Source organism: Diorhabda sublineata, chromosome 7 (genome assembly GCF_026230105.1).
Source record: "Diorhabda sublineata isolate icDioSubl1.1 chromosome 7, icDioSubl1.1, whole genome shotgun sequence".
Lineage (NCBI taxonomy): Eukaryota > Metazoa > Arthropoda > Insecta > Coleoptera > Chrysomelidae > Diorhabda > Diorhabda sublineata.
This window is the reverse complement of record NC_079480.1, coordinates 25,242,726-25,258,777: the sequence shown is the minus strand read 5'-3', so window position 1 is coordinate 25,258,777 and position 16,052 is coordinate 25,242,726. Positions and strand designations below refer to the sequence as shown.

Genomic DNA, 16,052 nt, shown 5'->3' with positions numbered 1-16,052 from the left:
AAAAGCACTGACCAAACGTAGCACCGCACAAGTCTCAGTCTAAGATCAAGATCAAAGTCGGTACATGTAAATACATTTTTAAATTTTATAAATGTACTTCGAGCTTGTTCAAATCGGCATTTTATTTCACCGTCCGACGACCATTCTTCATAGAGCCATGTTCCTAGATATTTAAATTTTTCTACCCGTTCTATAGGTTTTCCATTATATGTTACTCCAGATTTTCTAAACGTATTCGCTTCCCTAGATTCATGATGAATCATGAATTTAGTTTTTTTGATGTTGATATTTAATCCCATGTTTTGGCTATGTCCGCCTACTATATTAATTAGTTGTTGTAGGTCATCTATATTATCTGTAATCAGTACTGTGTCATCGGCATAACGTATGTTGTTGACCCAGACTCCATTGTTGCGACTATTGCCTCTCTTGTACCTAACCCCTGTCTAAATCCAAATTGCGAGTCGCTTATATTATTATCACATTTTCTATATAATCTCTGATGTATTATTTTTAGAAATATTTTTAGAGAGTGGCTCATAAGGCTAATTAGCCTATGATCTTCACACTTTCTTGCGTTCGATTACTGGTTTAATCATCGTTTTATATAAATTGAACTTTGTTCGTTTTGTAAGTAGTTTACTTCTCCAATAATTTTCTGTTAGCACGGAAACCTCTATTCATATTAATTATTTTATCTCAATGTTGTCTATTATTAATCATAACGCTTATATACTTAAAACTTTGTACTTCCGTAAATTCATACTGGCCTCCTTGGCATTGCTATCCAAATCTCATTATTTTTGTTTTTATTTAATTTTGAACCCATGCAATTTTGCGTATACATCTTGCTCTTTCAGTGCTGTTAATATGTGGTTTCTTCAGAGTCAAAGACCTGTTGAAATCGAGGAAGAGTATCTCTATGTCTATATGCATCAGTTTCAGATCTACCCCATGTGAGGCAGCATTGGTATTGTCCAAATATTTCTGGAGAGTTACTAGCTAGTTGTTTCTGGATTACTGTTGACATGCAAAGTTTAATACTTCACGGTTACTGAATTGGTCTTGGTCATCTTTCTGGTGTGATAATTTTTCCGAGTTTCCATTTTTTTGACATCTTTTTCTTAAAACAAATCCCCCTATTTAGTTGGTATGTTTTTCTATAAAGTTTCCTCCAAACTTTATCAGCTCTATGCTTGTCTTTACCAGGTGCTTTTCCTTTTCTCCTCCTTCTTCCTTTTCCTCGTCCTCTTCTGTGCTTTGTTAAATTATTAAATCCTTGAAATAATCTGCTCATATTGTTAATATTTTATTTTCATACCATGGATAATTTGATTCTAAACCTTTTTTTACTTGTGAAGTATTCATAAAACTTTGTCATTTCCAATGAAGTCGAATAACCAAAGACATGTTCTGAACAATGTTATTCAAAAAGAACTAAGAGCTATGAATTCATACATCAAATTTATAATTTTGAGGCTCTATAATTTCTCAGGGATGCAACTTGTTATATGCCCCTAATCGTCATATTTTGAGCTCCCCTACGCGTTGGTTTTTATTCTAGACCCTATATATCGAATGTTATAGTGATTATGAATTGTATTCTTACCTTTATCCTCATTCGCTTTCCACGTTTCATCTTTAACAAAGTGGAAGGCGTCTTGCTGAGCGTTATGTACGATGAAAGTAAACGGCAGTAAATACGATCTATTGAACACCGAAGTGTAAACGTCTCTATAAATAGCGTTCGCTGCTGGTACACTAGATACGATAGCTTGACCAGATTCAGTCTGAGACACCAAAATTCCTCGTCCGAAGGGCGGATCAGACGCCGATCCTATTTTCTTTGGCACCAAATCGATAACGTTAACTTTCAATGCCGATTTAGAAAATACAGACAGTTCTTCGGCCGTTAACATTTTTCTTGAATTGACGTGCGCTAAAAATCCCGAATGAATTTCAACGGAAGACGGTTGATTATTCAATTGGCTGCTGATACCATTCTTGGACGGATTCCAGAAAGTCGGAGGATGCGATAGAAACGGAGGCATCTTACCGCCAGGAAGATCGTCTGGGTAGAGTTGTGGAGCTAAGTTTTTCAAATTTATACTGATTTTCTTTAGCCAATCTAGATGATCTGAAATATTATTGAATTACAAACAAAAACAATTTGAAATTAAAGTATCGAATACCTTGAGGTCTTGCTCTGTCCAATTCAACGTTGATTGGATCGTTTCCGTTGAATCTGTATAAATGGAGATGAGTTGGTGTAGGAATACGTTCCAATACGTTTTCCCAAAGTGGCGACATCCATTGACCGATAAGGGGATCATAAACTTTTCCGTTACTCATATGAACCAAGGACGTCACCTAAAAATAAGACATATTTTGAAGGTTCTGTATCCTGTTCCTCCTACATGAAGAACAATACCACATAATGAAACTTTTCTTATTTCCAAACCTCAGGAGATATTAATCACAAACTATATAGTTGCTTGATTTTGTTGTAGACTTCGTAATTTCTAAAGAAAAATTTGTCCGAAATGTCTGAAACCTTTGGTGACTACAACAATATAGGTGAATTGTTGTGTTTTATTGGGTATTCTACTTGAAAGTTTGTCTGTACAAAACTGTCTATCACATTCTAACTTACGATTCCATCTTTTTACTAACCCAACCGAACAAAGTTAGCTGGTTGGTCCGTATTATAACAGCTATTCACAAACTTTCTTGCGTTTTACAGAAGCTCACATTACGAAGGCCATGGTTGACATATTATGAAACGGCGAAAAAATTCGGCTTCATTGCCAAACACTCGATGGACAACATCTTGACGACGCTGTTTTTGTATCATAGTGAGTAAACGAGGCACACATCTCAAGTTCAAATTTTCAGTTAATACGCGATATACCGCACTTTTGAAATGCCTACTATGTCTGCTATCTCGGGCACTTTAAGTCGACGATCATCCAGTACCGCTTTGTGGAGTTTCTTTAACATTTCAGGAGTCATCACCTCATTTGGTTGACAATGCGACGTAGGTCGAACGGCCTCGTTTAAACTCTACAGTCCAATATTTTACTGTTGATAAAGAAGGAACAGTTTCGCCCAAAGTAGAATATAGCTCAGCTTTTATATTGGTTGAGCCTTTTAAAAAAAAGTTTTTGTATTACATAGCGATGATCAATTTTTTCCATGTTTACAAATTCACTGAAAACGTTCACTATTGATGGCTGCCAAACTTGAAACATATGCTTTATAGATCGTGTATTTTCTCTCTTTAATATGACTTAATCATTTTCTTAAAAAATCAATGGAGTTCTTAAAAAAATTGTTATCTTCATTATTTGAGATTGAAAACAATTTAGAACGGGGATAACACTAATAATTTCGAAAAAAATTGTAATTTGAACATCATGTATCTCACTAAGGAACATATTTAGACCTACTGTTTTCAATGAATATATTATTTTCGTTTTCTGAACGTCGAAACTGTTTTCTTGGCTACAAGTTAAATTTTTTTTTTGAAAATATCTGCCATAATCAAGAAAATATGGCGTATCTTATACATACACTATATGGTACATTCCTTGATGTAAAAATAAAAGTAAAATTACCTGATCTAGAATTCCTCCGCAGAAATCAATCGGAAGATATAGGTATGGATTTGAATCGTAAACAATGTGTCCGTAGGGAGATCTCATTATTTCTCGTATTCCCTCTCCATATTGATTGAAAATCATGACGGGCGTTCCGCACTGATCCGTAGCTACGTAATATTTATGTCGATAGACTTGGGAATATATCAAATGTCCTCTATTATCATATATGAGCGACATAAGTTTACCATCTCTTGGCGAATAAATCTGACTAACCTCTCTGGGTCTTAGGATATTGTTGTAGAAAAATTGCGTCACGTTTCCGAAATTGTCTTTTCTTGCAGACAATCTGAAAAAAAGATGATTTTTAAATTATTACTACAATGGAAAAATTGCACAGAATAAGTTAACATAAGTCTTGAGAAACGTTCTATAAAAACAAATAGAAATCAAAGTTAATTATCCTTTTCATAATTTAGTTATCATGAAAACACTTTTCTGTCTTTGAAGAGCAATAAACTTTGACTATTTTCATTTATGAAGGAATTGTAGTTTTTATACTTCACGTATAGTTAAACCACTCTTCTAAACTATAATTTTTTTCAAAATTCCGTAAGTCTTCGTTTTATTTTATTTCTACTAAAATCTCTAAATTTCGGTGGGAAGTGAACCAGAGGAATATAAGCTTAAGTTGATAAAGCATCTGTAATTATATTTTTTCTTCACTTCACATATACTAGACGCATATTTGTGAATTTTGAATCCCAAGAGAATTTGTCTAAGTCTTTCTCCCTGCTCTTTACTAAAATCCCAACTTTATTCTGGGAACCGAGCCAAAGAAATTTGAGTTTGAATAGGTGAAGCAACTGTAATTGTGATTTTTCTACTTCACATCTAGAAGAAGCACTTTTATGAACATTGAACACTATTGGAATTCCTCCAAGTCTTAATAAATCTTTCTCCTTGCTCTTTACTAGAATCCCAACTTTATTCTGGAAGCCGAACCAAAGAAATTTGAGTTTGAATTGGTGAAACATCTGCAATTATGCTTTTTTCTACTTCACATTTAGAAGAAGCACTTTTATGAACATTGAACACTATTGGAATTCCTCCAAGTCTTAATAAATCTTTGTCCTTGCTCTTTACTAGAATCCCAACTTCATTCTGGAAGCCGAACCAAAGAAATTTGAGTTTGAATTGGTGAAACATCTGCAATTATGCTTTTTTCTACTTCACATTTAGAAGAAGCACTTTTATGAACACTAGTGGAATTCCTCCAAGTCTTAATAGATCTTTCTCCTTGCTCTTTACTAAAATCCTAACTTAATTCTGGAAACCGAGCCAAAGAAATTTGAGTTTGAATTGGTGAAGCATCTGCGATTATGATTTTTCTACTTCACATTTAGTAGAAGTAGGTTTATGAACTTTGGAACTCCTCCAAGTCTTAATAGAACTTTTTCCTTGTCATTTACTAAAATTCCAATTTTATTCTGGAAACCGAACCAAAGAAATTTGAGTTTGAATTGGTGAAGCATCTGCGATTATGCTTTTTTCTACTTCACATTTAGTAGAAGTAGGTTTATGAACTTTGGAATTCCTCCAAGTCTTAATAGAGCTTTTTCCTTGTCATTTACTAAAATTCCAACTTTATTCTGGAAACCGAACCAAAGAAACTGGAGTTTCAATTGGTGAAGTATCTGTAATTGTGTTTTTTCAACTTTATACCTAGTAAAAGCTGCTGAATATCTAGTAGAAGCACTTTTATGAACTTTGTATACTATTGAACTGCTATTGAACTAAACAAATGTAAATTTAAATTAATAAGCAATTATTTTTGTTCTACTCCACATATAGTGAAAGCTCATTTATAGAATTTTTATGCGTATCAAATTTCCACGTGTCTTTGTAGAGCATTCTTCTCCCTTTTCACTGATAAGAACACACCAATTAGTTAGACAATTTTTCTTGGATTACTGTATGTTTGAATTCTGTCCACAAATTCCATTATTTATAATATTATAATAAAAACAAATATTCACCTGTCCATATGGTCATAATAATATCTAACATCAAATCTGCCTCTCTTTGTTGCTCTTACAAGCAACCCCTTGGAATTAAAATGAAATTTCTCTTCCCTAGCATTCTGTACAACTAATCCTCTGTTGTCGTATTTATATTGTCCTTCGCCGAATTTAATTATCCTGTCCATTGGGTTGTATTCCATGGGAATAGTGTTTCCCCTGAAACAAATAAACGGTTCAACTAACATTGCTTCTAATGCCTACTGTCAGAAATAAGTAAATTATTTTCTGTCGTCCAGTAAAGAGAAACTTAACCAATTTATAGGAAAAGACAATTTTTATGGTCGATTTTTAGTAGATTAGTTAAGAAGGTTGCAAAATCAATTTATATACAAGGATTTTCAATATAGAAATCAAGTGTCTGGATTCTGGTGTCATTTAAATTCGCTACTCAGGATTTCTGGTAAATTTAGTATTTTCAATATAAAAAAATAATTTCCTTCCAAATGAATAAGTTATAGACTACTTTTAAAGTAAAGAAGTACGTCATTCAAAGAAGGTGTGCAAATATGCTACGACAACAATCGAGGGCTGAAGTTCCACCCTTAAAGTTATAATTATAGAGTGTAATTTTTATTTTTACTCCAAAACTTTATGTTTTGATAGAAAAACACAAATTTCCTAACATTTTTTTTTTGAAATATTCATTATTATATATATAAATGAGTCAGTGGAGAGATTCGATGGGTAGTTTGTGAATGAGATGGGGACATGAATCATGTAGGGTGGGGATATGTTTTAGATATGGCCCTGATATAGGAACATTTTCCTCTGTAGGACTGGAAAATTAGTGAATTTATAGTGGTGTTAACTGAACTGAAACTGAACTTAAAAGATAAAAAGAGCAAAAAATGTAAGAAAGAAGAAGAAAAGAATGACTCGACAAAAAAACGACATTCATCACCTACTGGAAAATCGCGGAAAACCTAAATACCCACGATCGACGAAGTGAAATCTGCAACAGGGTTTCACCTAATGACGATGAGGGAAAAATTTCTTCGTAGGCCGTCGCTAGCAGCTGAAGAGGGGAAGAAGAAAATTTCTTCTTGTGCTTTGAGAAAAACGACCATCTATTAATGATATAGGGGTTTACCAGGGTGTTTTTGGCAAATTTGGCAATTGTTTTATTGGATAATGCGAATCATGTATCGGTTTTCTTTTATTAGTTAGACAGCTCAGAACGGGTGTTATGTCAACTGTACTACTGGGACTGAGTCAGTAGTACGTGAGAATTGACGCAAGACAAAATCTTTTTGAGAAGTTGGTTGGGTAATGTGCAATAGGCATTTGCTATATTCGATTAAGAGATAGTGGTAAGAGGGTGGATTCGTTAGAATTTTTCTCTTAAGCGCTTTGATGAGACAGACGCGTCTCCTTAGTCTGTACCGAGTACTGTCAAATCCGACGCCGACCAACTGAGAGTGTGAGTGAATCTCACAGCTAAATAGAGGGCTACTCTGCGGATCTCAAAACTTTCTTCTCAAAGTCTTGAGTGGACATTTTGAGGTAAAAGCCGCACGCTTCGGGTATTGGGATGTTTGAAGACGATGGCTTGGGTTTTCTGAGAATTGAGAGTCACCCTCTATCTCCTATCTGAGAATTCATTCCAGAGATTTTGGAACGTAAGCTGAGAGAGCGTATGCCTGCCTGGGGCGGAAGCAATTAGTACGCTATTGTCCATGTATAAATAGACTTTTCCAAGGGTTGATAAGATAGATATGATGAATAGAAGAAGAGCTTGTGGAACGCCAATTAGGATAGTAAATGGTTAAGATAAGCAATAACTAACTTTGACATTATTGGAGCGGCCAGTGAGACTTGTATATATCAATTTTATTATCGTATGTGGTAGCCAATGAATCAGAAGCTTTCGGTGCGTCACACCTGATCGAAAACCTTCTGGATATCCGTGGAGATGGTGGAAATGCACTATTTTCGGTTTTTTGAGTTACAATAGCTCTATGCACAAATATTCCAGCATATAATATAGTTAATTATTTTTTTTTATAATATCAGTACCTGTAAGTCAGGGATAACATATTTCCATTGTCGTCGTATCTAAATCCCCATGGTTCTTGAGCTTCCACTCCAAGCAGTTGACCGTCGCAATCCCACGTGTAATTTTTGACGTTGGTGTAGGTGTTTACTCCAACATTTTTGGTGTAAGTTCGTGTCTGAGAAATCCTCCTAGAATTCAAAATAATAATATTAACAATGAAATATTGAATACAAACGCATTTTAAATGAAACAAAGAGTGAATAATCTATAAACAAAATTGATATATTTTGGTTTCATACTTAACTTGAATACATCTAGTTTCAATATCTATACACTAATTTTTATGAGAATGATTTGTTAACCTTCCATGTTCTAAGATCATACTAAGATCCATTATTTCTTCAATGTCTTAATGTACATTGGTATTTTTTGCAGATGAACCAAAAATTCAGGAATACGACATTCATTCGATTCCTTCTTATCCTGATCATGCAAGTCAATGCAGAATCGGATTACATCACTGCATACGATTCTTGATTCCACTACAGCCGTTCTGGGAACTACTTGGGTCGATTCCTTCTTTTGTTTTAGATATCGGCATGGAAAAAATTGAAACTCTCTTTTCTATGTATTGAATATATTCCATATTCTGCAAATTACTAATTTGCTATGGTCTTGGTCGATGAAAAACGATTTTTTAGACTTCTACTGTACTCTAGATCACTTGGAGTGAATAACCTCAAGTGACGATCTTGGAAATCTGCTGTACTGCTTAATCGTTCTCTATCTCTGGATCTTCTTCTTCGGTCTTTTGGGTGACATTGGATTGATTAACAATCAAGAGTGATACCACCAAGATTTAGCTCTTTCAAAGAAAATTGAGTACTACTGCTGATTATTAATCACGAGAATCATAAGTCCAATTTAAATACTTAAATAAACAAATGTCCTCAGTCCCAAAATAGGTTTAAGTTTCGGCAATAACTACTTTATCATATCTTAAGGATAAAGTGGATGCATTGTCTTGAAACAACACTTTCTTCTTCTTCAAATGCTGTCGATTTTTCACGATATCGTCCTTAAAACGCTCCAATAACGAACTTTCAAGTCTAGTTAATATTTCAATTTCTAGGATGGAAAACTGGTAACATTGAATTTGAATTACCAACGACTTACCCATGAATATCGTGGCTAAACTCCATTCTAAAAACTTCCATTCCGTGAATAGTTAAAGCGAGCTTGGTTTCCAGGAATCTTGAATTGATGGTACTGGAAAATAGCGCTGTGCCATCGTACACGTTGGTTTCGTTTATTTTCAGTTTAATGATTTTGAAAGGTCCGATCATTTCTAGAGAACCAGTCTTATAGTTATAACCTAAATTATGCGGAGGTAAATTTTGTCCACCAATTCTACCTTGAGCAGTAACGAGTCTATAATTGTTATCGTAATCGTAGGTAAATTTGGCGTTGCTCAAACCAGTTTTGGCACCGAAATCTATACGTTCTTCCATTAGTAGACCGCCTGTATACTGATAATCCCATCTATATTCGATATCGGCTTCGACGTGATTTACCTGACTAGGTAAACCAGAAGTTTCAGAATAATGATAAACAGTTTTCCCATCACCATGAACGACTTCTTTTAGTTTACCATTATCGAAGTATCTATAAACTATTCTAGCTCCTTCACCGGGGAATACAGTTTGTAAAAGTCTACCGGAATTAGAAAAATGTTGTAGATACGACTTGTTACTTCCTGGTGGTGTGTAAGTAGCTCGTAAGAAACCTAAGGTAGGTTGTAAACTGAAAGAATGTTTAGTACCGCTAGGTAAAGTAACGTGTCTAAGACCACCGTTATCATCGTAACTCAACGAAAAACTTCTTTGACTTGCCAAAGTTATTTTTGATAACATATTGGTATCGTCGTAGGCGAAAATCTGGGTACCGTCTAACGGACTTGTGACTTCAGATAGTAACCCGTGGCGATCGTAATTATATTTCAATTCAGATACTCCCCATTTCCAACTATCTATTCGATTAAAGTGATCGTAGGTAATATTTAAAACATCTCCACCGTTGTAAGGGGTGTATAAGAGAGGTAATCCCGCTGGATCGTAACTTATAGTTAGAAGAGGAAGTTTATCTACGTCAAAGAAAGTTTCTTTACTGGTGAATTGATCGAATTCAATGCCTAATATCTTAGTGTGGTTAACGAAAATTTCTCTATACAAAGTTTGTTGCGGATTTCTCACATCTCCTACTAGGCTAAACGATGTTTTCATCACATTTTGGATGTTATCGCCGAACGTGGTGGTTTGTTCAGACCAAACGGGGAGTAGTTCAGCTTCGACTGGTAAGGAAGCTTCCAATAGAGGATGACGTGCTATTGCGCATACTTTTAACGAACCTTCATAAGCCGATTTAACAGCTACTGTGGAGTTGTTTAACGTTACTATTTCGGTAACTTCTTTTCCTAAAAATTTAGTTTAATTAATAATAATATGTTTTTTATTTCATCAAAAACATACTGTCAATGTTCAAAACGTGTTTGTGAACTTTCCCACTGATACTTAGGACGTTTGTTGGTTTGCTAACGAATATTTCCAAGTTTCCATTGTCTGAAATTTTAGAGGTTAACTGGAATGTTTCTCCACTAGGAAGGATAACTCCTGTACTTCTTCCCAACCAATCGTAATTGTAAATAACGGTTTCACTTCCCTAAAAATCGATACAAAACTATATTGTTCAGTTTCTTTAAGCACATATACTAAAATTTTAATTTGATTCAAAGCATATTTAGAAAATTGTTAATAAAGCAAAATGGGAATACTAATTATGGTTAGCTGATTGTACGACAAAGCTACATGAAGACGTTTTCAAAGATCCATGACACAAACTTTTGAAGAAAATATGGTGAATCAATACCGGAGAATATTTATAATTCTCATTTCATTAAGAATCAATTTGGCTTGATATTGACTTGGCGAAGCATGTGCTCGCCGAGTAGCCGCATTTTCAGAATGAATAATTCTTAAAAACGGGCTTTGTTGCCGACGCGATGTGTTCTGGACGATCGGTGTCTGTAACAACTAACGAGAATAAGGAAATAGTGGCGCTGGTGTTAGTTGAGAAGCCGAACCAATCTGCAGTGCGGCTATCGGAAGAACTTCAATTATCTGATCGTTCTTCACGATTATTGTTCAAATGCATGCACTATCAAGTTTACCGTCCGCGTTTCTTTCAAGCATTGAAAAGGATCATTTTGATCGCAGATTGGAATTTTACGATTGGTACCTCGGATTCAGTCACGATGATCCGCAGATTCAACATTCCATTTTGTTATCGGATGAAGCAACCTTCAAACTGAACAGTACGGTCAATCGATATAATTGCGTATACTGGAACGAACAGAATCCTCACATCTCAATTAAAGAAGAATTGAACCTGCCTGAGGTGTGTGTGTGTGTGTGTGTGTGTGTGTGTGTGTGTGTGTGTGGACAGGTATCATGGAAGTACTTTTTTAAGGATTACGTATGGGTCTAGTTATCTATAAATGCTCGAAGATTTACGTGGGCAAATGGACAACGATCCAAACCTCGCATCCTTCATTTCATGCAGGATGGAGCTTCGTCGCACTACTCGTTATGTTCATTTTGGAGAATGGATAGGATTCGTTGAGTAGTATGACTGACATTCTGGATTTCTTCCTATACGGCCGCGTTTTTGCAAGAGGACCACGCACCTTTGAAATTTGAAACAATTCGCGGATTGTTTTACATGCTTCGCTGGTCCTGTCTCTCTGTTGAGAAACGTTTGCCTTTTTTATTTCTTCCAAAAAATTCATTTTGACGCTGCTTTTATTTCTGTTGATCCAAATTTGCTGCATGACTTATGCAGACCTCTACATATAGAAAGAATTTTCTTCTGATAATTAAATTTTCCGAATATGATACAAAAACAAAAGATGGAAGAAAATTAGCCAAATCACAATACAAATACACAGAAGTTGAAAGAAATCAATCGAAATAAGATAAAAAACAAAGGAAGTATTAATCGTGAGAATACTCCAAAGTAATCGATTTTCATAGTACAATTTGTAGAATGTAATTTATTTTACTTACCCTAGAACGACTGGAAAGCAATCCCGTATTCATATCATAATCCAGTTCGATATCAGCTCTACCTTTTTCGCTCAATTTAACCAAATAACCAACTCCAGAAATCTTAAGTTCAGATTTGTGATCTTGAGTGTTTTCAATAGAACTAACGGCGTTACTGTAGTCTCTTAAGAATTGAATTTTATTACCCGAGCTATCAGTTACAGTAGATAGTTTACCGAAGCTTGTATTTTTAGAATATAGGAATGTATATCTCGTTTTATCCGAAGCGAGGTCCTTCGTTGCAACGTGTTGACCGTATCGATTGAATACGTACACTTCACCAGCTGAAAATTTAAATATTTCTTTCCAGTTTTTCTAAAGAATTACATATCACATTCCTTTAGAAACTAAAGTTTCTCGAGTGTGTCAGGCTTATTAGATACCTTACCGGCCAAACCTCATTTCAGGACGAACTAGTTTTGCCTAGGCTTAGTTATTCATATACGCGATAGTCCAAGCTAATTTATCCTTAGCCCGATAGGATAAACCAGTTTAACCTTGTCTAAACTAGTTGATCCTGATATGAATACGCACACTCCGGAATAAACTAATACGGCTTAGGCGTCAAAATAAGTAGATGAACTGCATAAAATACTCCGTAATTGGAAAAATAATCATTCTATTAAAACAATAATGATACGTCGTTAAAAGCTATGGATAATTGGTAATACAAACAATCATACTATAATAAATAATAAGTGTTTTTTTAATTATAGCGATAATTATATCAGCAGCAGTAATTGCAGAGTATCATTGCCTAAATTAACCTAACCTAATCTTTTTTTTGGGAGGTGGTTGAAGTGGATTTATGCACGTGTAGGAGAACCAAATGCCCTAAGCTATTCCATTCCACCTCCTCCTCCTCCTTGCTAGTTTTCGTCAGGTTCTTACCATTTCAGTAATATACTTTAAAATCTTACGATAATTTGCCTCGCTCTCCACCATTTTACCTATTACATTCTCTTCTGTGAAAGTGTCCCCAATATCTATCCCTAAGTATACTTTTTTTTTGTAAAATCTGCTACATTCAAAAATAGAGTGTCCGTCCCTAATACATGCGCTAAAATCATTTCTGTCTCTTCCCGATTCTTTGTAAATATGAGTTGAAAGATCCATGTCCTGCCAAGCATTGGGAAAACCAATAAATTATCTGCCTGTGCTTGCAGTGTACCCATTCTTTGAGTGACGGGATCAGCACTTTTGTCCGTTGTGCTTTTATCTGGTTACTTTCCCATTCCCTCTGCCATTCTTCTATGGTCCTTTCCCTCTGCTCTTTTTACTGAACCTAGCCTAACCTATCATAATCTAACCTAATATAACCTAACCTAATCTGACCTAACCTAACCTAACCTAACTTAACTCAATCAAATTTCATTGATAACAGATAATAATGACAAGACTTTTCACGTTCACTTTGTCAAAATTCTTTTCTCTTCATTGTTTATGATTATAGCTTGTCGACTTAACTAGGTTCATCCAAATTGAAAAAGGAGAAAACCTAATGTGGTTTAATATGTAAACTTTTAAATTTAAGCTGCAGTTATTAACTAAATACGTTACACACGGCTGGGAACTGGACACAAAATGCGTTCAAAATTACAAATCTAACTCCCGTATGTACATGTTTGCTCAATTACTTTCGACTGCTAAATTGGTTTAGACTAGACCGTACTAGTTTATTCTAGAGAGCGCGTATATTTCTTTATTATCTATTGTTATAAAATATGTTATAAAAAATACAAAGATATATTCATAAAATTATTCCAAATAAATCGCATTTAATTTGATTAATATTCGGGATATCAATTTTTAAACACACCATATCAATAGTTAGATAAATAAATTCACGTATCTCATGATATAATTATAACTATTCAACATTCCGTGGTACTAATATAGATCTTTGGTTGAATTACTCATTAAATCGAGACATACCTGCAGGATATGGGATCCTAAATTCCCCGTTTTCATCATGCGCTGGAAGATAATGTTCCAGAGACAATATGTGTAATGATCCTTGATCGGCTACATACAGAACTCCTCCAGGAGAAACAGCTAAAGCGGAAATTGCTTGGAAACGGGCATTAGACGACAACAGAGTTTCAGCATTGCTAGTCGTCTCTTCGGCGTTTGCACATAAACATGGCGGAACGTCTTGAGATCTTCCCAAAGGATTAGCTGTTGTTATATTCAGAGCACAGTCGCAATTCTTTTTAGGTTTTTCAGGAATTTTTCCAGCGAAATGAGTTATTTTACCTGAAAAAAGTGTTGATATACAGAGTGGTTTTTATTTAAAAAAATATTTCGTTATTTACCTGCAGTATCTATGAGTCTTATATAATAAACACTATGCGTATCAGATTCTGCGATGTAAATATCTCCATTTGGAGCGAATGCTAATGCTAAAACACTTCCCAATACGTTTTCTGTTAATTTAGTACTGTTATCTTCTCGATGACAATGTAATGGTGTTCCTGCTACTACCTTCACTTTCAAATCCACTGTTAGTTTAAAAATTAATCTGTCATCGATAAAATGTAACGAACCGTCTAATGGACTGAGAGCAAGACCTGTCGGCCATTGAAGTTGAACCTAAAATAACGTATATAAATTGAAATACGTACAAAAAGCTGGATGCCAAACTAAAAACAATCAAAATCCACCTCTGATACAATTAAGCTGGAAGGTTAATGGTTTTTCGGTTCATGGTAATTCTCGCCATCACTTAACCAATAAGGCTGTAGGCAACAAATTGTGCATCCGTCTTATACATTAGATTTCAATCTCCAGGTTTCTCCCTATCACACGCCTCAAACTAGTTTAAATTGAATATGATTCATGACATTTCCGATATCCAAAGAAGCGTAACGGATTTTGAACTCCAAACTATTAAAAGATTTCTTGCAAATTTTCCATATGTTTACAAGATCTGTGTTTAGTTATGGAGGGTAATCACTGAACTTATTATAATGTCATACCTGTGTCGCTTCGACGGCTCCTTTACAAGGAATAGGCGTCCATCTGTTGTGATGTCCATGATTTCCTATTAAAGTGTGGATGATACCTTTAGGATCAACTGCTCTTATGTTTGTACCATCAGCAATATACATGGTGCCGTCAACTGCGATTGCTATACCTTTCGGATGAGCTAATCTAGCATTTTTTGCAGGACCTTCATCACCACAAGCTGATTCATCTCCTGGAATACATCTTTCACCATTACCTACAATCTGTAACATAGAAGAAGGCTTAAGAAATTGTCTCTGTCACATCCAACTGAAATGAGTACTTGGTTTGTAAAATTTGCTTGAATATTAAAATTTTCAAAATGGTGCTTTATAGAAATTGTATTCGTATAAACAATGCAATCCAAAAAGGAGTGGTAATCAGACCATTCTTTCTTTCATGATTATATGTTATGGATGATATCGATCCTAGTTTGGAATTTTATAAGAAACGGAAGAAATAAAAGCTTTTTTCTAATCAAAATTAACTTTGGTGATGCGAAATTAACGTTGTATTCACTGGGATGATCAGAGGACGTGAATGGGTGGGTTTGAATTAAGAGCAATAGCTCAAAAGGAATTTTCTTTATAGAGGGAAATGTGGTTATCGAAATGTATTTTCATACGTTGCAAAATAAAATTATTTACACTTGAGGATACTTGGAAATAGATGTTTTAATGAGAATATTTGAACGACATGAGAGAAAGATCACTGAAAAATGTGTTTACTACTAAATAAACGTGGGGAAAAAAATTTTATTTCAACTTATAATTCATAGTCCAACTGGGCTACAACATTTTATGTTTTAAGCGAAATAACGTATCGCACTTGATATTATTTTTGTTTTCTAGTAGTTACTGTTAATTTCTTCACTTGTTTTTGATATATTGGTTTGAAATTTTGAAAAAACTTTAGTGAGATACCTTTTGCATTTATATCCTCAAACTAAAACTATTTCTGAAACTAATGGATTAAGCCAGACGATACGTTCGATAATTTTTTCATATAATGTTAAAATGAACTGAGAAATGGATACAAAAAAGATATTTTCATTAACACAACACCTACAACTTTTATAAAGAAAGCTTTCTCAAATTAATTAATTACTTCCAAGTTAAAATTATAGTGATAGACAAGGATAAAAATCAGCTATATTGAAATTACCATTCGACTGAACCTTTATACAACATTTTTTAAATTTTTTTCT

At 34.6% G+C, this 16,052-nt stretch overlaps 1 protein-coding gene across 9 annotated transcripts in view; it reads right to left on the bottom strand.

Annotated features, from left to right (window-relative positions):
* Positions 1-16,052, bottom strand: part of LOC130446940 (teneurin-a) — a 556,419-nt gene that overhangs the window by 10,564 nt on the left and 529,803 nt on the right. For all 9 annotated transcript variants that reach the window (XM_056783483.1, XM_056783489.1, XM_056783488.1 and 6 more), the window contains 11 exons: positions 14,818-15,069; positions 14,155-14,431; positions 13,775-14,095; positions 11,801-12,123; positions 10,208-10,397; positions 8,856-10,152; positions 7,700-7,867; positions 5,639-5,839; positions 3,618-3,948; positions 2,193-2,370; positions 1,610-2,137 (listed from right to left, as the gene is read on the bottom strand). In XM_056783483.1, the coding sequence (XP_056639461.1) occupies positions 1,610-2,137; positions 2,193-2,370; positions 3,618-3,948; positions 5,639-5,839; positions 7,700-7,867; positions 8,856-10,152; positions 10,208-10,397; positions 11,801-12,123; positions 13,775-14,095; positions 14,155-14,431; positions 14,818-15,069 (4,066 nt within the window). The remainder of the gene's footprint in view (positions 1-1,609; positions 2,138-2,192; positions 2,371-3,617; positions 3,949-5,638; positions 5,840-7,699; positions 7,868-8,855; positions 10,153-10,207; positions 10,398-11,800; positions 12,124-13,774; positions 14,096-14,154; positions 14,432-14,817; positions 15,070-16,052) is intronic.